Below are 22,760 nucleotides of genomic sequence, written 5' to 3' on the forward strand. Positions count from 1 at the left end.
CATGGCAGTAGATTTGTGTTTCTCTGGGGCTGCTTTGCTTCCTCTGGCTCTAGAAAGCTGCAGGGTGTGGAGGGCAAGATAGATTCAATCACATACCAGGAAATCCTAGGAGAAAATGTCATGCTTTCAGTGAGAAAGCTGAAGCTTTCATCGCTTATAGAGCCTTAGTTTCAGATGTTATCCTGGAAAATTCTGGAGTGGCAGTTACAGTTGCTTGAACCCCATATAAATCCTATGATGGGATTTGAAGAAGGTGGCTGCAGCACATGAGGAATGGGTTATGATTCTTCAGGATTGTTGCCAGAAGCTGGTATCTTGCTATGTATCATGTTTGCAGAAGGTCAAAACAGGTCAAAAAGGCGTTCTATTTATTATCTATTTAAATTGTTCTTGTTTGATTAGTTTGCAAATAGGGCTTGAATACTTTTGATTGCAACTGTAGAGTAATATACAACAAGCTTGCTTGTTCAAGCTAAAAACAAAATAAACAAAAAGTGAACAGTAAAGTAGACTGATCAATGAATGTGATATGAATGCCAGAAGCCAGTTGACACTTTATTCAAGTGGTCATGTAAACAGCATACTTCCAATTTGTTACATCAGAGTATGGTCTAGGAAAAGTATGGTCTCCAAAAAAGAGGGCTGGATGTTAACTTAGTAATCAGATTTCTCAGTAAATGGATATGCTTTACCTGGAATTCTGCAGCATCTGCACACAGTGACAAAACACTTCTGGAGGAAACTAAAACCAACATAATTAATAAAATGAAGAATTTAAATATGTCCCCTACTGTATGTTCATACTGTTGCTTGGTGTGTTTAAAAAAAAACTGCATGAGGTTTTGGATTACATTTCATTTCAGAGTTTATTGGTTGGTTTCAAAGCAGAATTTCCATTATTGCCTAATTTATGGTTCAGTAAACAGCTAAAACATCCCATGCCTCTTCGAAGGGAAGGGACTGGGGCAGATGATCTTTAACATTAATCCTTTCCATTCCTACTTCGACAGTAGCGCAGTTATTTGAAACAAACAAAATCAGTGTCTGTAGAGAGGTGTAAACTATCTGACAAGATTAACCTTAGGACAGCAAACCTTTTTCCTTATGGAATTATTTAACATAGGCCCATGTGGGAATAAGTCACATATATTGACAGTATAATGTGTGGCATGTGAGAACAAAACATTATGAACCATTTAACTGAAAATTTGTTCTTTGTAAAACAAGTGTCCAATCCTGAATGAACCTTAGTCTAACACTTGACACAGGTAATGAAGCGGTTCAGGTGCTTTTGAGTTCTCTCAGACTCTCAAAAGTGATTAATCTCCAGGAGCAGGATTGGGCAGCCCTGCTGTAGTCAGGCAACTGTCGAAGATGAAAACAAAATTAAATGAAAGGAACAAATTTACTGACAGCTACACATTTTTATTCATTATTAAACTTATTTTAATCTTTCAGTCTAAAGTTTTTTTTGTAAAGCAATACACAAAAACACATGAACACAAAGGCAGCATCTAGAAATCACTCTCCCTTTTTATATATTTTTATCATATAAACAAACAAATTTGAGGGGATAATGTAAGGTATGTCTGTACATACAGACATGGACAAAATTGTTGATACCCCTCGATTAATGAAAGAAAAACCCACAATGGTCACAGAAATAACTTGAATCTGACAAAAGTAATAAATAAAGATTCTATTAAAATGAACAAATGAAAATCCGACATTGATTTTGAACCATGCTTCAACAGAATTATTTTTAAAAAGTAAACTCATGAAACAGGCCTGGACAAAAATGATGGTACCCCTGAAAATAATGTGACCAAGGGACATGTTAAATCAAGATGTGTCCACTAATTAGCATCACAGGTGTCTACAATCTTGTATCAGTCAATGGGCCTATATATAGGGCTACAGGTAGTCACTGTGCTGTTTGGTGACATGGTGTGTACCACACTCAACATGGACCAGAGGAAGCGAAGGAAAGAGTTTTAGGAGATTAGAAAGAACATTATAGACAAGCATGTTAAAAGATAAGGGTTATAAGACCATCTCCAAGCAGCATGATGTTCCTGTGACTACAGTTGCACATATTATTCACAAATTTAAGATCCATGGGACTGTTGCCAACCTGGACGTGTCTGCAGGAGGAAAACTAATGACAAATCAAAGAGACAGTTACGAATGGTAACAAAAGAGATTAAGAGATTAAAGGTGAACTTCAAGCTCAAGGAACATCAGTGTCAGATCGCACCATCCGTCGTTGTTTGAGCCAAAGTGGACTTCATGGGAGACGACCAAGGAAGACACCATTATTGAAAACAAAATTGCATAAAAAAGCCAGACTGGAATTTGCCAGTTGACAAAAATGGAACTTTATGCCAAGGCACATCAGCTCTATGTTCACAGACGGAAAAATGAAGCATATCAAGAAAAGAACACTGTCCGCACTGTGAAACGTGGAGGAGGCTCTGTTATGTTCTGGGGCTGTTTTGTTGCATCTGGCACTGGGTGTCTTGAATCTGTGCAGGGTACAATCAAATCTCAAGACTATTAAGGGGTTCTAGAGGTGAAATGTGCTGCCCAGTGTCAGAAAGCTTGGTCTCAGTCGCAGGTCATGGGTCTTGAAACAGGATAAAATATACCCAAGAATGGCTAAGAGGAAAACATTGGACTATTCTGAAGTGGCCTTCCATGAGCCCTGACCTAAATCCTATTGAGCATCTTTGGGAGTAGCTGCAACATGCTGTCCTGAAAAGGTACCCTGAGACAACTGGAGCAGTTTACACATGAGAAGTGGGCCAAAATACCTGCTAAGAGGTGCAGAAGTCTCATTGACAGTTACAGGAATCATTTGATTGCCTCAAAATCAAAGTGACTGCCTCAAAAGATTGTGCAACCACATATTAAGTTAAGGGTACCATCATTTTTTTCCAGGCCTGTTTCATGAGTTTATTTTTTTAAATAATTCTGTTGAAGCATAGTTGAAAAGCAATGTCTGACTTTCATTGGTTAATTTTCATAGCATTATTATTTATTATTACTTTTGTCAGATTTAAGTTATTTCTGTGACCATTGTGGGTTTTTCTTTCATTAGCCGAGAGGTATCAACAATTTTGTCCAAGTGTGTAAGCTTCATACAAGGGTTCCTGCAGTTGTAGTATAAACATTAGAATAGGGATGTACTCCACATAAGTGATGTGTGCCACAACAAAACATTTCTCATGCTACCCAGCCTAGCCAGTTTTATATACTCCATATACCGCCAAAATACCTTTTATAAGATAACCAATGACCGTTCTTAGCCTTTTAGGTCAGGACTAAAAGCAGTTGATCTATTGTTTTGGTATGTACAAAAGGAAGAACAAATGTTGAAAAAAATAAAAGAATAAAACATGGGGATAACAAAAGGAAGCACACACATTTCTAAAAATTAACTTTCAGTTAGGAGACAGGTGACTGACAGACCTAGGCAGGAGATAGGAACCAGAAACTCAAGTATTAAAATGCTGCTACTACACAACAGCAATACAGTAGAGTTTGGCACACAAGACGGAAATAAACTCTGCAGGGACACTGAAGAAGCACAAAAGAAGGAGGGGTGTTTATTGTAAAACCAACAAAATTCACTAATATTTGCAAAAATGCAATTGTTGCAAAGTAGTAACATACACAGACAACTTCGGTAGCTTACTGTAAAGGTTCAGCAAGACAATGGGGGGAGGGGCTGTCAAAGCGCATTCACAGAAACTGCTTAAAGTAACATTTCTCTGCCTTTTAATCAATGTATGGGCGCCACAAAATAGCACACTTTAAATCCGCACATCCCACAGATAATGGCAATTTTTCTTGAATTAAAGCGACTGAAATTGCCATTTCTCTTTCCAAAAGGCATAACTGGGAAAGTATAGTGCAAGAATGACGACCAGCCAGGAGTAGAAAAGTTGTCTTCTGCATTTCTTTCATGCACTACAGATCTTCTAAGAATGTCTTATATGTAGTCATCATCCACAGGTTCTCCATGCATGTCACAGTAGTGGATAAAAATAACAACTACACGCTGGAACACACCTAACCGCATCTGACGCCGCTCTGAGATTTCCTCACCAATTGTTTCCATGCAGATATCAGCTGAGAGCTGGCCTTTACGTCGTGGGGCATAGATCGTAGCTGGGGAAGAGAGCAAACACAAAGTAAAATTTATACAAGGATGTGCACCAAAATAAATATGTGCACCTGCTCCTGGGAGCCCAATGTCTTGCACTTTGTGTTTTTTTCCAACAAACCTGATCCAAATGATTAGCTGATTAACAGTTCATTATTGAGTGAATGTGTTCTAACACAAAACACTAGAAGACTAGGGTTAAGTAATACTGAAGTCACAACTGTAGACAAACACAATCTAACTAATCTACTAAAACACACACAGCTGTGCTGTTCATGTCTTATTGAGCACAGAGTATACATGCCCAATGTAGACTAGATAGTGACACTGTGTCCTTTTCCACTTGCTCCAAGTGCTAATTAAAAAGTTTAAATTAAGGAAACAGAAAAAAACTCAGGACTGGTGTCACTCTAATGACCACTCTAACAGCACAAAAGACAATCCTGGAAAAGTTTACAAAGAACCCAAGACTGCAAACACCTGTCCAATTTGTGTGAGGTGTTCTTTTTTGTCTCTAGAACGTGACACTGGTGCCCCAGCAGGCCTGTGCCTTGGTGGTTTCTGAGATGTTTCTAACCATCCATATAATTTTCTCCCTTACCTGAGGGTGAAATCTGTCTTCTATCCGACCATGGCAAAGTGGCTACACCTCCCAATAAAATATGATTAATAATTTTGGAATCTGTAGTTGTTTTGAAATGGCTTAAAGACATTAGTTATTGATTTATGTGGTCAAACAAACACTTTTGACAACTGTAGTATACAAGCCAACTAACCAGAGCAAACTAAAGCAAAATCAACCTATACTATATTGCCAATAGTAATCGCTACCAAGGAGGCTGAACCCAACAACCCTACACCATAATCCCCCCTCCACCAAACTTTACACTTGCCACAATGCAGTCAGACAAGTACCGTTCTCCTGGCAACCGACAAACCCAGACTCGTCCATCTGATTGCCAGATGGAGAAGCGTGATTGGTCACTGCAGAGAACACATCTCCGCGGCTCTGGAGTGTAGTGGCAGTGTGCTTTACACCACTGCATCCAACACTCTGCACAGCGCTTGGTGATATAAGGCTTAGATGCAGCAGCTCGGCCATGAAAACCCATTCCATGAAGCTCTCTACGCACTGTTCTGAGCTAATCTAAAGGACATGAAGTTTGGAGGTCTGTAGCGACTGACTCTGCAGAAAGTTGCCGACCTCTGTGTACAATGCGCCTGTTTGTAGAAGCAGTCTGCATGCCTAGGTGCTTAGATGGGTAAATGAATACTTTTGGCAATATAGTCTGAAAGAAACAAAGCTGGGAGAAACATTTTTTTGTTGCAAAACGTGGTTCCACAAAGTACTAGTTTAAAATCATTGAATACTTGTGCAATTGTCTTAAAGCTCTGCTGATAAAGTAAATTTTCAAAGTCTGAAGTATTTGTTTAAGACTATATTGGTTTGCAATATAAATACAGGGTGAAACAACTAATGCGTCAACTGTAGTCCAGACTTTGAAGGGATTTTGCAACTTTTACAAGGCACTGTGAATTCACAGATAAGCAAAAATCTCTCGACCACCAGAATTAGGCCTAGGCAATTCATTAAACTGTTCTTTCTTTAATCTTCAATCAACCTTTCTTGAACAATGTGTGCAGTTTATTAGGGTGCATTATCCTGCACCCTGCCACATTTTTAGTGGCAGGGTGCAGTTAAGTGATGTCAAAAGTGACTTGAAGGCCTGGATTTCCCAGTAGCATTACATTGTGTCTACTGGTCGGTCTTCTTGCCACAGTGCATCCTGGTGCCATAACATCACCAGGTAAACAGAACACATGTACCCTATCATCTATGTACAAGAAAAGGGCACTCCAGTGACCAGGCAATGTTTCTCCATTACTCGAAGGTCCAGTTCCAATGGTTCCAATAATTCCATTGTTATTTTTTTCATGGTGGACAGGGATTAGCATGGGAACTAATCTGTTGATTTTCACAATAGCCCATACTCATCAGAACTACAAGTGAAATCCTTTGTTGTGGTCAGACAAGACAAAAATGCAACATTTTGTTGTCTGATGCTTTTCACTGATGCTTTGGGGTTGTTTTGCTAAGAGTGGTCAGAGTGTAACATTTTGGTCTTATCTGACTACAATAAAGGATTTCACTTGTATTTCTGATGAGTATGCTCAGTTGCTGCACTCTTTAGTGGAACTTTTATGAAGGTAAGAGTAACCCAGTCCTAGTTAAAAACATAAGAAAACTGAAAGCCCCAGTATTCAACTAAACCGTTCATTTCACCATTTGTAATATCACCCTGATTGCACTTCAGCTGACTACTTTTTTCAATAATCATTTTCTAAGTTGTGCAGGCAGCAGCAGCTCTTTAGTTAGACTGATGTTAATAAATGTCAAAAATTAATAAAAGTGTGCTACCCAAACATTGTCCCAGGTATATCCATTGGAGACTAGAACCAAAACAAATATAATTTGCTAATACAGAGGGGTGCCAATGATTATGAAAATAGTGCTTCTATAGGGACATATGCAGGGAATCTGAAAGAAAAACAGCATTAAAAGATGCTATTTAATTCAGTGATACAGCAATGACTAACAGCCACCTGCCTAAAATGCACAGAAACATGGACTACATGGATTCTACAGAATCTCTAATAATGACCACTGGCATATGGTGCCAAGATGTTAACTGTAAAATCTTTAAAGTTCTGCAGGTTACAGGATGTGCTCACCAGTGCTGACCAATACCACAATCTTAAGAATATTTTAAATCTTCTTTGTTTAACATATTCAAGTCCCTGTGTCTTTTATTTCATAGTTTTAGTTTATCAAATGCCATTTTAAAATGTGCAAAGAAGTTCATGACTACATGTAGTATGAAAAACAAAAACAAAATAAACTGCATCCCACAAACTTACAGCTTTCGTCATCCTCAAAGTCATAACGAGCATAACTGTTGGGCACTGCTGCACGTAGGGAGCGAAGCCATGGGAAATCAGTGACCATTGAGTAGGGTGCACCATCTACTGTTCCTAATGCAGAGAGAGAGTGTGTGTGTGTGGGGGGGGGGGGGAGAGAAGGTAGCATCATGCAGAACAGCAACAAAGAAAGCAATCATGTAGAACAGCAAAAATGTTGAAAAATGCTACTACTTTGTGTCTGAGGACCCCAGGTTATTTTCTCTCACCCTCTATGGTATAAATGTCTCTGCCCCAGGGGTAGTTGGGATACTGCTTTATGTCTTCTTCCGTTCTTGTCATTTCTGGGAAAAATTCATACTTTATTAGCTCCCTGTTGGGCAGAAAAAAAAAAAGTTAATGCAAACCTCTTAAAAGCAGATTTTTAGTAATGGACTGATGCTCTTTGACATAATTGAGCTGACTGAGTGTCAGTTTGCTTGGTTAACTAGTAAATAAAAACAACCTTGACCATTGACCAGCAATGGCAAATCATGAAAGAACAAGAATCCGATTTGTAAAACCCTGATTCTTGAAGCCATTCCTGTGACTTTAAAAGTATTTTTACAGTGTGATGAAGACATGTGCACCAGGTACTCATTAACCCATCAACTGCATGCCCCAGTTTGACTTCATATACATACAGGTCTGTTACAAAATAGAAGCCTTTAAATAAAAAAAAAAGAAGAAAAAAAAAAAGAAGAAAGCACTAAATTATTATTATTATTATTATAACATTTATTCCCATTAATGTAAATGCATTATAAATATACATTCAATTTAAAATTACATAAATAAAACATTATCCAGTTTGTATTAGGGCTGGGCGATATGGTAAAAATACTATATCACAATATTTAAGGACTTTTTTTCATTTAATTTTTTTAGTTTTACCACATTCTATTACAAATGGAACTGTCTGGAGAATAGGAGCAGACAAATGGTGACTTTGTTATCTTGAAACAATAGGGTCTATCAACTTCACACCAACCTTATCAAGGGGCTCAGAAAAGAGGAACCTTGGGAGGAACCAAGAGTCACAAGGGGGACCCATCCTCTTCTGGTCAGAACTATTTATAAATTATTGACAAAAAGTCACCAACCCACCTATACTGTTGTACTGCTCAGGTGTGCAATGTATTCGTAATCATAATATAATAATTAGGGTGTAGTATAACTTAATACAGCCATGGCAGTGATGGTAAGAGTAATGAGAGTAATGATGGTTAATAGTGGTAATATTAATAGTGGTAGGTAGTTAAGTCCATTTAGGTTTGAACATGGTCATTAGGCAGGTGGCATGGGTGGTGAGGGTACTGCTGGTCGGACTGGTAGGTGGCAGCTGGTCTGACGCAGGTAGAGGTAAATGGTTGGTGATATTAACTTTCTGTTTGTGGCACATTAGTATATGGGAGGGGGAAAACTTTTCAAGATGGGTGGTGACCATGGCGGCCATTTTGGATCCAACTTTAGTTTTTTCAATGGGAAGAGGGTAATGTGACATCAAACTTATTGAGAATTTCACAAAACAAACAATGGTGTGCTTGGTTTTAAACGTAACTTTATTCTTTCATGAGTTATTTACAAGCTTCTCTTTGTTTACATCCATTGACATGTCGCAGAGGTTAACACGTGAGGAGCGGATAGAAATTGTGTTGATGTCTGGTGAACGCAGTACCCGGGTCATTGCTGCAGATTTCAATGCAAGACACCCTACGAGACCACCCATCTCCCATGCTAGTTAGCAAACTGCTTGCCAAGTTTCGTGAAACTGTTTCAGTGTTGGATTAGCCAATATGTGGACGCATGAAAACTGTCACTAATGAAGAAAGATCAGTGGCTGTCCTAGCTTCATTCAGCAAGAGCCCACAGCGTAGCACTCGCCGCATGTCACTGGAGAGTGGCATCAGTCGAACATCCCTTCGGCGGATATTAGCTACTCACAAATGCTACCTTACAAACTCCAGCTGCTGCAGCATCTCAATGAGGATGACCCAGATCGGTGCACTGAATTTGCAGAATGGGCAAAACAAAAATTGGAACAGGACCCCCAGTTTACACAGAACATTTTGTTCAGTGATGAGGCAAACTTATGTGAATGGTGAAGTTAACAAACAAAACCACCGCTATTGGTCTGACACTAACCCACATTGGATAGATCCCTCCAAGACACAAAAATTTGTTGGAACACAAAAATTTATGGTATGGTGTGGTATATGGGGTACAAATATAGGGGTATATAGGAGTTTTTTCAGCAAGATGGTGCACCACCACATTATGGGTGTCAGGTCCGCACATTCCTAGATGAACAGTTTGCTGGAAAGTGGATTGGTCGTCGTGGGCCAGTTGAATGGCCCCCAAGGTCTCCCGATCTGACCCCCTTAGACTTTTATCTTTGGGGTCATCTGAAGGCAATTGTCTATGCTGTGAAGATACGAGATGTGCAGCACCTGAAACTACGGATACTGGAAGCCTGTGCTAGCATTTCTTCTGCGGTGTTGCTATCAGTGTGTGAAGAGTGGGAGAAAAGGGTTGCACTGACAATCCAACACAATGGGCAGCACTTTGAATACATTTTATAAGTGGTCAGAAACTTGTAAATAACTCATGAAAGAATAAAGTTACGTTAAAACCAAGCACACCATTGTTTTTCTTGTGAAATTCTCAATATGATGTGTCACATGACCCTCTTCCCATTGAAAAAACTAAAGTTGGATCCAAAATGGCCAACTTCAACATGGCCGCCATGGTCACCACCCATCATGAAAAGTTTTTCCCCCTCCCATATACTAACGTGCCACAAACAGGAAGTTAATATCACCAACTATTCCCATTTTATTTAGGTGTATCCATATAAATGGCCCACCCTGTATATCTTTTACACAGTCCTCAATTTTCTTTAATCTAGATTTATTGTCGGGTTTGGCTGATATATAGAGCTGTGTATCATCTGCAACATCATGTATGCTTATAACTGTGCAGAGGGAACATGTACAATGTAAATAATAGACATTTACATTTACATTTATGGCATTTAGCTGACGCTCTTATCCAGAGCGACTTACAAGGTAACTCATATTACAGAGGTGGGTCAGTGTAGTGTCAGGAGTCTTGCCCAAGGACTCTTATTGGTGTAGCGCAGCATAGTCACCCAGCCCGGGAATCGAACCCCAGTCTCCCACATGGTGTGGTAGCTCCATGGCAGGTAGTGGTGTTACCTGTTGCGCCACACCAACCACCAGGTAATAGCAGTCCTAAAATAGAGCCTTGCGGAACTCTAATCTTTTACCTTTACGAACTGATAGCGTTCAGTTAAATATGATTTGAACCACAATATGACTGTTCCTGTGATTCCAACCATGTTCTCTAACCTTTCTAAAAGAATAGTGTGATCTATTTTATCAAAGGCTGCACTGAGGTCGAGTAGGGCTATTAAAAGATGCGTAGCCTTGATCAGAGGCAAGAAGAATCATAATCTTCACTAGGACTGTCTCTGTGCTAAGATTGGGTCTGAATCCAGATTGGAATTTTTCATACATGCCATTCTTACTCGGGTATAAGCAGAGTTGTTGGTCCATATCTTGGATATAAATGTTAAGTTTGAGATGCGTCTGTAATTAGATCAAGATGAAGATTTGGTTTCTTGATTAAAAGGTTCTGGCTATGGAAGTGGGTAGAAGGCTTTCAGCCTTTGTTCTACAACTAAGTTATGTTCTAAAACAGCTACACCAGGTGATGGCCATGTTTGATTTATTAAGGAGGGTAGGATTTGTTGTCTAATGTTTATTTCATTATTAAAATAGTCTATAAAAACCTTTACTGGTTAAAGTAACTTGGATCTGGTTGAATATCTGCCTGGCTTTTTTTGGCTTTATTATTTTACATTTAAGAGGTGCAACTTTGTCTAAAGTTAATGGAAGGGTATTTTCTAGACCGTTTATTTATCTATCTAGCTCTGTTTGTTCTGACAGAGTGTAAGCTAAGGTTGATAGGTCTGGGAGGTTTTCAGTAAATTGTACAGTGGTCATTGGGGTTATGGAACGCTTTAGACAATGGTGGGGGGACATTCACATTCTGCCTAGGATGTAGCTCATAGGAGATTAGGTAATGGTCTGCTATGACTGAGCTTTGAGGTAGAATATTTACATTATTAATGCTAACCAGGGTCAAGACTAAATCTAGGGTATGAGTAGAGTAATGTGTGGGTCCAGTTATGTTTTCGATGATGCCGACAGAATCTAAGATCGATAAAGTAACTTAAAAATGGGCCCACCTTCTGAGTTTTGGTTCTTTCTCCAGCTCTAAAGTTTTACAGGCTGATTGAATATCACTAAACTGTCATTTTACATTTTCAGAACATTCACTGCTATTTTGATGGATTCTTTACTCAAACGTAGTGGAATCTTTGCTGAGACAATGTTCATTTTCTGTTCTTTCTGGAGGAATACACCACCTTTTTTAAACCCCTAATTCTAAAGGGTCTATTCAAACTGTGTGTTTGTCTTCCTCAGAGTTTTCCTCTCAGTTTGGCTTGGTTTAGTGACAAATGTCCAGCCATTCCTGTTCACACATGGTTCATGTGCATTCAGGGTCTATTGTTGCTGAACCAAAACACTGTGTGATGTGGATTTCAGCTTTGTTTTTTTACAGAACAATGTTGCACTCCTCTACATCACTTGTTTTACGATCTTCAGTTACTTTGACTTGCTCATCTCTGTGTGGCCAGTCCTTGGCCCAATGCAATGTGCTCTGACAAACGGCACATTTTGATCTGCAACCATACCTAACCAAGGGTCTCGGCCTCTCTCTCTTTGTCATATATATATACACATATATACACATACATACATACATACATACATATATATATATATATATATATATATATATATATATATATATATATATATATATATATATATATACAGTGAGTCCAAGAAGTATTTGATCCCTTGCTGATTTTCTTTGTTTGCCCACTAATAAAGACACTATCCTTCTGCACTTTTAATGGTAGATATATTCTAACATGGAGAGACAGAATATCAAGACAAAAATCCAGAATATAATTTTAAAGAATATATTTTAATTAATTTGTATTTCAATGAGGAAAATAAGTATTTGATCCCTCTTGCCAAACACACTCAATACTTAGTGGCAAAGCCTTTGTTTGCAAGCACAGCGGTGAGACGTTTGTTGTAGTTAACCACAAGTTTAGCACACACACCAGGGGGAATTTTGGCCCACTCTTCTTTGCAGATCCTCTCTAAATCATGAAGGTTGGTGGGCTGTCGCTTGGCAACTCTGACCTTCAGCTCCCTCCATAGATTTTCGATCGGATTGAGGTCTGGCGACTGGCTGGGCCACTCCATGACCTTAATGTGATTTTTCTTGAGCCAATCCTTTGTTGCCTTTGCTGTATGTTTAGGGTCGTTATCATGTTGGAAGACCCAACCACGGCCCATTTTCAGATCCCTGGCAGAGGGGAGGAGGTTGTCCCTCAGGATTGTGCGGTACATGGCTCCATCCATCTTCCCAGTGATGCGGTGAAGTAGCCCTGTACCCTTGGCAGAGAAACACCCCCAAAACATTATGCTTCCACCTCCATGCTTGACGGTGGGCACAGTGTTCTTGGGGTCATAGGCAGCATTTTTCTTCCTCCACACATGGCGGGTGGAGTTGAGGCCAAAAAGTTCAATTTTGGTCTCGTCTGACCACAAAACCTTCTCCCAATAACTTGGTTCATCTTTCAAATGATCATTGGCATACTTGAGGCGCGCCTCCACATGTGCTCTCTTCAGCAGGGGTACCTTTCGGGCACTGCAGGATGTGAATCCATTGTTGCGCAAAGTGTTGCCAATTGTTTCCTTGCAAACTGTGGTCCCAGCTGCCTTCAGGTCATTTGCTAACTCCTGCCGAGTGGTTGCAGGACGATTTCTGACTGTTCTCAGCATCATTGCCACCCCACGAGGCGAAATCTTCTTTGGAGCACCGGGCCGAGGTCTGTTGATTGTCATGTTATACTCTTTAAACTTTCTGATAATTGCACCAATAGTTGTTACTTTCACATCCAACACCTTACTAATCTTTTTGTAGCCCATTCCAGCTTTGTGAAGGTCAACAATTCTGACTCTGAGGTCCTGTGACAGCTCTTTGGTTTTACCCATGTTGGAGACTTGAAATCTGTGTGATCTGTCTGATTCTGTGGACAGGTGTTTTTCACACAAGTGATTAGTGAGAACAGGTGGCTTCAGGTCAGGTAACAAGTTGATTGGGAGTGTCTAACTGGTCTGTAAAAGCCAGAACTGCTAATGAATACTAAGGGATCAAATACTTATTTCACTCCATGAAATACAAATCAATTAATATATATTCCTTAGATTTATTTTCTGGATTTTCTTTTTAATATTCTGTCTCTCCATGTAAGAATACATCTACCATTAAAAGTATAGAATGATCATGTCTTTATTAGTGGGCCAACGAAGAAAATCAGCAAGGGATCAAATACTTCTTGGACTCACTGTATATATATATATATATATATATATATATATATATATATACATATATATATATACACAAACACATATACATACAGTGGGGGGAAAAAAGTATTAAGTCAGTTACCAATTGTGCAAGTTCTCCCACTTAAAAAAATGAGAGAGGCCTGTAATTGACATCATAGGTAGACCTCAACTATAAGAGACAAAATGAGAAAAAAAAATTCTGAAAATCACATTGTCTGATTTTTAAAGAATTTACTTGCAAATAATAGTGGAAAATAAGTATTTCTGGTGGTCAGCAAGATTTCTGGTGGTCACAGACCTGTAACAACTTCTTTAAGAGGCTTCTCTGCCCACAACCTCAAACAGTCACACTCCAAACTCCACTATGGTGAAGATCAAAGAGCTGAAGAAATCTACTGTGGGAGCAATAATCAGAAAATGTGAGACCTACAAGACCACTGCTAATCTCCCTCGATCAGGGGCTCCATCTCAGCCTGTGGGGTCAAAATGATCAAGAACGGTGAGCAAAAATCCCAGAACCACAAGGGGGGGACCTAGTGAATGACCTGCAGAAAGCTGGGACCAATGTTACAAAGGCTACAGTCAGGGACTTTGCAGTGCCAGACGTGTTTCCCTGCTTAAGCCAGTACATATCCGGGCGCGTCTGAAGTTTGCTAGAGAGCATTTGGATGTTCCGGAAGAGTACTGGGAGAATGTCTTATGGTCAGATGAAACCAAAGTAGGACTGTTTGGTACAAACACAACTCGTTGTGTTTAGAGGAGAGTGAATGCTGAGTTGCATCCAAAGAACACCATACCAACTGTGAAGCATGGGGGTGGCAACATCATGCTTTGGGGCTGTTTCTCTGCAATGGGACTAGAATGACTGGTCCGTGTACATGAAAGAATGAATGGGGCCCATGTATGGAGATTTTGAGTGCAAACCTGGCTGGGTCTTTCAGCATGACAATGATCCCAAGCACACTGCCAGACCAACAAAGGAGTGGCTTCGTAAGAAGCATTTCAAGGTCCTGGAGTGACCTAGACAGTCTCCAGATCTCAACCCCATAGAAAACCTTTGGAGGGAGTTGAAAGTCTGTGTTGCCTGCCGACAGCCCCAAAACATCACTGTTCTAGAGGAGATCTGCATGGAGGAATGGGCCAACATACCAGCAACGGTGTGTGCCAACGTTGTGAAGACTTACTGAAAACATTTGACCTCTGTCATTGCCAACAAAGGATATATAACAAAGTATTGAGATGAACTTTTGTTATTGACCAAATACTTATTTTCCACCATTATTTGAAAATAAATTCTTTAAAAATCAGACAATGTGATTTTCATGTGCATGTGATTTTGTCTCTCATAGTTGAAGTCTACCTATGATGTCAATTACAGGCCTCTCTCATTTTTTAAGTGGGAGAACTTGCAAAATTGGTGACGGACTAAATACTTCCCCCGCCCCCCACTGTATATATACACATACATACATACATACATACATACACATAATTTGCCAAGAAAGAATGGGCTAAAATCCCTCAGGAGACATGTGCCAACTTATATATAAGTTGGCACGTGTCTCCTGAGGGATTTTAGCCCATTCTTTCTTGGCAAATTGTTCAAGATCATGCAAAAATCTTGCGCTCCCTTCCACAGATTCTCGACAGGATTGAGATCAGGTCACTGAGAGGGCAAAGTTTTGGAAAGCTGACAACATTTCCTACATTTTTGATGTTTGCTAGTTCAAGAGTTTAAGTCAAGTAGATATACCTGATTGCAGTAGTTGGGAAAAAAATCTTTTTAGAATACCGGTTGCAGTAAAATGATGCTGTAATGTTAGTGTTAAATAAATCAATGAATCCTGTTTTCAGCATAGACTTGTAAATACCGACTGTGTGTTTACACCTGGATCAGGTGTTGGGCTACATGATCCAAAGACAAAATATATAGATCTTTGGTATTTCAACAAGCCCATGCATAAAAATGTGCCAACAAAAGGTACATACTGACTGATGTTGGCAACAGTGTCCATCCAGCTTCGCACTCGCACCTTGTTCCTGACGTTGGGAGGGTTGCTGAACTCATGAATCAATGCAATGTGGTATGGGTATGGACCACTGAAGAGCTTTCTCTCCAGAGCCAATGAGTCAATCTGGAGAACACAAGTCATATTTATATGCGACACATTTACACATTTAGACTTTGCAGTTGTTTTTCTAGCAAATGTGTGTACATATCTTCAAAACAAAACTAAGGAAATATAAAAAACAATGTAATGAGAACAAAGTTTAGCTGACCATCACCTGTTGCATAGGACGCATGTAGACAATGCGATTTCTCTCTGGGGGCATACGCAAGACCTGATCTAGTACTTGCTCCATGTCCAACTTCTTGCACTGAGCATAATCAAAGCGATTAACAATAGGAGCACTCTCCACCTTAAGGTACTTCAGCACCCTGCAGCGAGTAGCTGTATAAACAGCAAAAGCAATTCCAGGTCAAGGAAGCAGTATTGACTAGTAGTTCGCTCACAAAAAAACAAAACACAAACAAAAAAAAAATCCTGCATGTCATCACACATGTTGCATTAATTCATCTCAAATGGACTTGTTTACAAGCTTTCTGACACTGGGCAAAAGCCCCCAAAACATTTTTTTATTTAATATTAAATTCTCCTTTAATGCAATCAAGCACATTTTACATTCCTTTAATTAAATAGGGAAAATTACTGACTTTGCTTAAATGAGCTTCTGACATATTTTAAGTAAGCCAGTGATGTTATACCACTGTAACAGAGTATGATCACCTTGTAAAAACCCAGAAATTATAGTTGATATATGTTGGTTAAATACATATAGAAGTTAAATAGTAAGTAATATTTATATTTGTGCCAATATATAATATTTATACCACAGAAAAGGTTTCTTTTCTGAATAACCTTTTAAAAGGTTCAATAGATTTGCCATACACTTAGGACAGTCCATCCCAATTCAGAATCACTTTACACACAAAAGGAACTATATTATACAATTCAACACAGTGATATGGAAAATGTAGGCTGAGTAGACACAGAAAATGTAGCCTAAGTAGATACATAGCTCTGTTTAAAGCCAATTTTTAAACTAATTTACAACAAATGTGGATGTGAGCTTACATGGTAGGTTTAGGTGTGTGATATCTAGATTTTTCCTGGGATTTTGCTGACAAGCAGACAATATTTTGAATCCTTCAAAATATAATTTGTTTTTGTAAAAACTTTACATTATACCAGCTTGCACTTGCTAAGATATTTAATCTGTGCATAATAATAACACACATGGTAATTAATTATAATAACAAAAATCCAGGTGTAGAATTTGTCAAAAACCTTTTACTTAACAAAGTCATTTAACTTCAAGCACTCATAATTCAAAGCAGTCAAATAGGGTTTGAACAGGATTTATTGTGAATTACCCCAAGTTACATGACAAAGACCAGACTGTCCACAGCATCTGGCTGCATAAGGCAGAGATGCACAGGTTCTTTTTCATATGTTTCCCCAGTCTGCTTTTTTTAATCACAGTGTGCAGAGACTTTGTCTATAAAATGATTCCGCTAAAGCTTCCTGAGTGTGTTTTTGTGCAGGTTTGTCTGTTTTAGGCCCGTCTTAGACAGCTTTTTGGAAAATCTTTTGTGGGCTTTGCACCTTCTATTATCTAGTTTTTAAAATACAAAAGAACATCAAGCTATAAAGGGTTCTCCAAGTCTACATTTTGTTCACACTTTGGTCCCATAAGAAGTCCACACAGAAGAAGTAATCACATAAGGAATAAAAAAAATAATAATAAAAAAACTATATATTTCCCCACATTGAACCATCACTTTATAATTATTTAGTCATTATTCACACACTTACTGACCATGGATAAACATCATTTTAGGGCAGTCCTTCAGCACCAGGTCTGTGATGCCACAGTTCGTGACTGTGATTCCCACTAGATTTTTGGACTTTAGAGCAAGCACCTTAAACAAAAACAAAAATGTAATTATGTTCTGTAGTAAATTAAATGATGTAGTTTATGTAGGATTTAGTACACCAACCCACACTAGCCCACCTGTTCATGGTCATCCTCAGTCACTGGGTCGCTTGTGCTGGTGGATTTATCTGCTGTGCGTTTCCGTTTCAATGCAACTCGTGGCTTAGTTTTGTGAAGCTCTACATGGATGGTTGGAGTAAGAAAGTCATTTTAAATATTTATATAAAATATTCAAACATTTAATTAAAGGACAACAAAAACTATAGTAAATAAAAATAAATTGTCATATACAAGCTAAACATATTGCTTTTGACAATACCAACAATATCAGTAACATATGTATATGCAGTAAAAGATGCCTTCAGCAGATTACTATAAGACGTTATGAAATGTGATCTGATCCTCATCAAAGTGAAGTGCATTGACAAATATAATGTGCCGAAAATAAGAACACAAATTCTGTCTCATTCATGTCTTCATTGAGAACAACCATAAAAACCTCAGAGCTAGTGAATAAAGTATGTGAACCCTTGAGTAACTGAGCTAACTGGAGTCAGTTGTTGGCATATCTGGAGTAAACTGGAGCTACTTTGACTGATTAAAAACACTCAAACTTTGAGTTTGCTCCACACAAAAAAGATATGCGTATGTGAGCCATGCCTTAACACGCTTGACTAGGATGAGGATCAGATCACATTTTATGACCAATTAATGCAGAACACCATAAAATTCCAAAGGGTTCACATAGTTTTTTTTTTACACTGTATACGGTCACTGGTAGTGATTGCATGTTCTTGTCGTGTTTACTGGATGTCACTAATGATTTTCATGTTAAAAGTAGATATGATTAATTGTCATCATTAAAATGACAACCATTACATTTTAGAAACGTGCAGCAAATTCACAGACATAATGCAAACTCAGAAAACGAATGCAACTTTAGATAGAGGTAATATAAGTAAACAAATAAAACTGCCCAACCTGGTCATACTGGCATTTGTTTTAAACTTTTTAACTTTTAAACTTTTAAGATTTAAGTGTCTTCTCATGGATTTACGATTTAATTTGTTTTTCATGGATGGTATTGTGTCTCTTTGGATCACTGAAAGCTTCAGTGCTCACAAGCAGAAATGGTTGCAGTGGGCCCAGACATACATAGAGTTATTTTCAAAAACCCTGTTTACTGAGAAGTGTTGTGCAACCCTGAATGGTCCAGATGGATAAAGCAGAGGATAATTGGTGGATGGCCACCATGTCCACCATGTTTTTGGTCAGAATCGGGGGGAGAAAGCTGGTAAGTCCCTTTAGGGTCCCTGAAGGTGCCGTGCAAATTACTCTGGCAATATATAATAATTTTACCATCTTATGCTGCAAAGAATAATAATAATAATAATAATAATAATAATAATACTTTCTGGTGCTATATGCAATGATTTTCTTTTCCTTACCTGACTCAGACACCAGGGGGACAGAACACAGCCTGCTGCAAGCACGGGTTATAGGCCGTCTAGACAACGTGTCCCTTGAAGTTCTTTGTGGAGACACTGCAACACCTTGTAGGCCTGCAGAGTTGTCACTACACGTTTCAGTGGAGGCCAGTGTACCGTGGGGAGAAGTGCTATGCTTGGTCTCCAACTGCTCTTCCTGGGCTCTCTTCTCAGGAATGTGGTATGTTGATCTGCTGTGGCTCTCTCCAGGTGATGAGTGGCTGAGGGTAGTGCGAATGCTTTGTTGAGAGCCTGAATGAGCCCTGCTGCAAGTGCAGTAGTTTGTGCCATCATCCCGTCCTCCTGAGCCCCCTTGCCCTTCTGGATTTACTGAATCCTCTCTCCAGCGGATAGCACACACACACCCCCCCGTATGGCCAGCGGCCTCAACTTTCCTGTCTCTATAAGCATCCTCTGCTGTTTCACTGGCTGCTTTCATGTCTGCTTTTATTTGATCACTAGTCACCTGGCAGCTTTTCTCACAGCTGGGACATTGCGCTCCCCCACGGCGGAGCGGGGTTTTCCCTTTACCTGTGAAAATATGGAATCATTTGAGTGACAATTTCACATTTGTGTTGTAATTATATTCACTAGACATATATTTACTGATATATTAACTTTTGCTTCAGTACCACTCTTCTTATGCATGTCTGTCTCATAGTACTGCTGATGAGAATTAAATGCACCCTGGATCTTGACTGGACTGTCCTCATCCTCACTGTCAGAATCAGACACAATTACGGGAATTTTTTTCATGATGGGCTGCACACCACTGGGTCCTAGAAGAGAAAATCTTTAGCGAATAATTCTATTCATAAAAAGAAAAATGTCCCCAATCAAAAAATGGGAAATTAGTTTCACACCTGCTTGCTCTTCATCTTGCACTCCTGGATTTGCTGCCTGAAAGATCGGTGCCTGATCCTCTGGACTTGCAGCCACTGCCTGTGGGGCAGCTTCAATATTTTCGACTACCACGCCATCTACGTCAGGAATCTCTGCATGAATTGCATAAAACCAGTTCAGATCTTTTAAAACGCATATTAGACTTTTACATGAAAAAGGTATAGCATACCATCAGCTCTGTGTTGGGGCATGTCAACAGCATCGTTGTTATGATTATGTGGAGGAATATTGGCATCATTGTTCTGGTGATTGTTATTGTTGTCATTGCCATTGTTGGGATTCTGGTTACTGACCAAAGCAGAGGAAACGCCAATACCTGTGCCTGCACTTAAGCCAACCCGAGCACAACCCTGAGAAAGACAAACATTATTTACAGTACACAATTTATACATAATTACCACTGTTCATTAAAGCCTCCATGTATTAAGAAACACTGATTACAAACAGAGCAATATTTGTATTGATCTAATATTAATATTCTATTGCACAAAAATTCACCAGTTAATCACACTATTACCTATGCTGAGACAAAGCACCTATGCTAATAAAAATGTAGCTAACAAGCAGAAACATTATTGTAATGGCTTTTGTTGTAAAACTTACCTTCGGGGGTTCACGGAACATTTGATCTAAGGAGATAAATTCCAGGTTCGGCAGCATTTCAATGAACTGGCTAAAGGAGTCCAGTTTAACAGCATGACAGCGCACAAGCGTAACATCCACCAATCTGCTCCAGCGAGAATGATCTTAGAGAAGAAAACTTTCCGTTATTACACATACATGCAAAACGTTGGCACTGAACACCGCATTTTGTTTTAATATGCTTTTAGCACACTTACCTAAATTACACATGTTTTTTTATGTATAAACAGAAGGAGTGTAATGGTATGTGTATTCAGCCCAAAGCATTTTACTGCTTAATTCCCTACAGACTACCTAGGGGGAACGCACTGTAACTTAAACTTTAAAGTTATACCTACAAAGTTAAGGTCAACTTAAATTACAATTACAAGGGAAAAAAAAAAAGAATTGATTTCTTTTTATATTAAGATTTCCCCCCACAAACTTACATTCACAATCAGCATTAGCTTAATTGAATTTGAATTTTGCCTATACATAGCACAGCCATTAAGACTATGTCTATCCCCTCATGTTTCAATAAAACAAAAGGAAATAAAAAGCACTAAATTATATTTATTCATTTTGTTCTAAACATTATAATGTATATCATATAATGTTTATTTCTCAACAGAAATAAAGAAAATGCCTGCTAATACGCTGTATATGCCTACTATGTTTACTCTACATTTTTTAAAGGATGAATAGCAGACCCTATGCTTTAGAAACTTGTGGGAGGCAGATCTAAGTGAAGTGCACTACACTGAGGTCACTTGAAAAGTGCTCCTGTTTTATCTATATGACCTTTTACACTGGTGCAGTTATGCTTTCAGAATGTTTGCAAAATTTCAGTTACCCAAGCAGGTCTGGTCGTGAAAGCATAGTAAATGCAATTAATGATTTAGTTGGGCATAACCCAAAACTATGAAGCTAAATGTTTGTTTAAGTACTTTGTCTGCGTCAGGCTGGTATCCGGCTTTAAAAAAAACACTTATAGCTACAAGCGATCGGTCACAATGCACAAAATGAATGGCATCATAGTCTTGCAGAATACAAAAAAACATTAAAGTCATATTATCCTACATTTGATCTCTGTTAGACATGGCTTTACGTTAATTAATGGTGTACTAGTTCTAAAGCAAACCTAGACTACTTCACCCCAGTTACTTGTTAGCTTGTCACAACCATCTTTATGTACACTTGATCCTGTTCAAACACAGTTATTTAAACTGGTTTTGCCTAGGGTCATCAAACAAGTACTGACCAGGGTAAACTCATCCCAACTTCTCTAAAAGCTATTATCAATCCCATTATCAAAAAGACTAAACTTGACCCCTTGTATTTTGGTAATTATAGGCTAATATCAAATCTCCTCTTCATAGCCAAGGTCTTAGAAAAAATTGTGTTTCAGCTGCCCACCACTCCGGGCTTACTGTTACTGCGGGTTTAATCACTGCACAGATGGATTAAAGGAGGAGGCAAAATTCAATGTCTCCAACACAAATGGCTAAACTATTGCAATGCACTATTGTCAGGATGTTCCAGCAGGTACGTCAGTAAACTTCAACTAGTCCAAAATGCTGCAACCAGGGTCCTTACTAAAACTAGAAACTTTATTCAAATTAGTCTAGTTCTATTAGCACAGCAATGACTTCTAGTTAAATTATGTATTCATAAAAAAAAACTACTATTGACATACAAAGCCCTACTTGACCTCACTCCTGAGTATCTGCAAGATCTCACTTTCTATTATAAACCATCACGATTGCTTGAATCACAGGGTGTTGGCTTCTTACTAGTTCAGAAGGCCTCAACAGGGGGAAGAGCATTTTCATATGTTGTTCAGGGCTCAGACAGTCTCAAACTTCAAGTCTAGGCTGAAAACTAGTTTAGCTTTTGGTAATTAGTGTTTCCCTTTAGATAAAGGTTGCAGATCCAGGGGTTCATAGACACAGGGAATTGTGGTAAACAGATGCCGGTTCTGTAGTCCCACCAATTGCACGCAATCACTCAGGTTTGTGGACGAAAAAGCAGATAGATGCCAATGTTTTGGGGTGTATCCGTGTCTGTCTTACCTTCTGGCTCTTTTCTTTTAATTAGGCT

At 38.9% G+C, this 22,760-nt stretch overlaps 1 protein-coding gene across 7 annotated transcripts in view; it reads right to left on the reverse strand.

Annotated features, from left to right (window-relative positions):
* Nucleotides 1–548: 548 nt before the first annotated feature.
* Nucleotides 549–22,760, reverse strand: part of fbxo38 (F-box protein 38) — a 40,629-nt gene continuing 18,417 nt past the window's right edge. For 4 of the 7 annotated variants that reach the window (XM_072664138.1, XM_072664137.1, XM_072664140.1 and 1 more), the window contains 12 exons: nucleotides 20,643–20,785; nucleotides 20,209–20,389; nucleotides 20,000–20,131; nucleotides 19,769–19,915; nucleotides 19,098–19,667; nucleotides 17,728–17,828; nucleotides 17,533–17,635; nucleotides 15,937–16,103; nucleotides 15,640–15,785; nucleotides 7,357–7,460; nucleotides 7,088–7,201; nucleotides 3,586–4,173 (listed from right to left, as the gene is read on the reverse strand). In XM_072664138.1, the coding sequence (XP_072520239.1) occupies nucleotides 3,995–4,173; nucleotides 7,088–7,201; nucleotides 7,357–7,460; nucleotides 15,640–15,785; nucleotides 15,937–16,103; nucleotides 17,533–17,635; nucleotides 17,728–17,828; nucleotides 19,098–19,667; nucleotides 19,769–19,915; nucleotides 20,000–20,131; nucleotides 20,209–20,389; nucleotides 20,643–20,785 (2,087 nt within the window). In that variant the 3' untranslated portion in view covers nucleotides 3,586–3,994. Of the gene's footprint in view, nucleotides 1,366–3,585; nucleotides 4,174–7,087; nucleotides 7,202–7,356; nucleotides 7,461–15,639; nucleotides 15,786–15,936; nucleotides 16,104–17,532; nucleotides 17,636–17,727; nucleotides 17,829–19,097; nucleotides 19,668–19,768; nucleotides 19,916–19,999; nucleotides 20,132–20,208; nucleotides 20,390–20,642; nucleotides 20,786–22,760 lie in introns of those variants that run through there. The other 3 variants (XM_072664136.1, XM_072664135.1, XM_072664134.1) reach the window with 3 other exon arrangements.

This window comes from Salminus brasiliensis, chromosome 19 (genome assembly GCF_030463535.1).
Source record: "Salminus brasiliensis chromosome 19, fSalBra1.hap2, whole genome shotgun sequence".
Classification (NCBI taxonomy): Eukaryota; Metazoa; Chordata; class Actinopteri; order Characiformes; family Bryconidae; genus Salminus; species Salminus brasiliensis.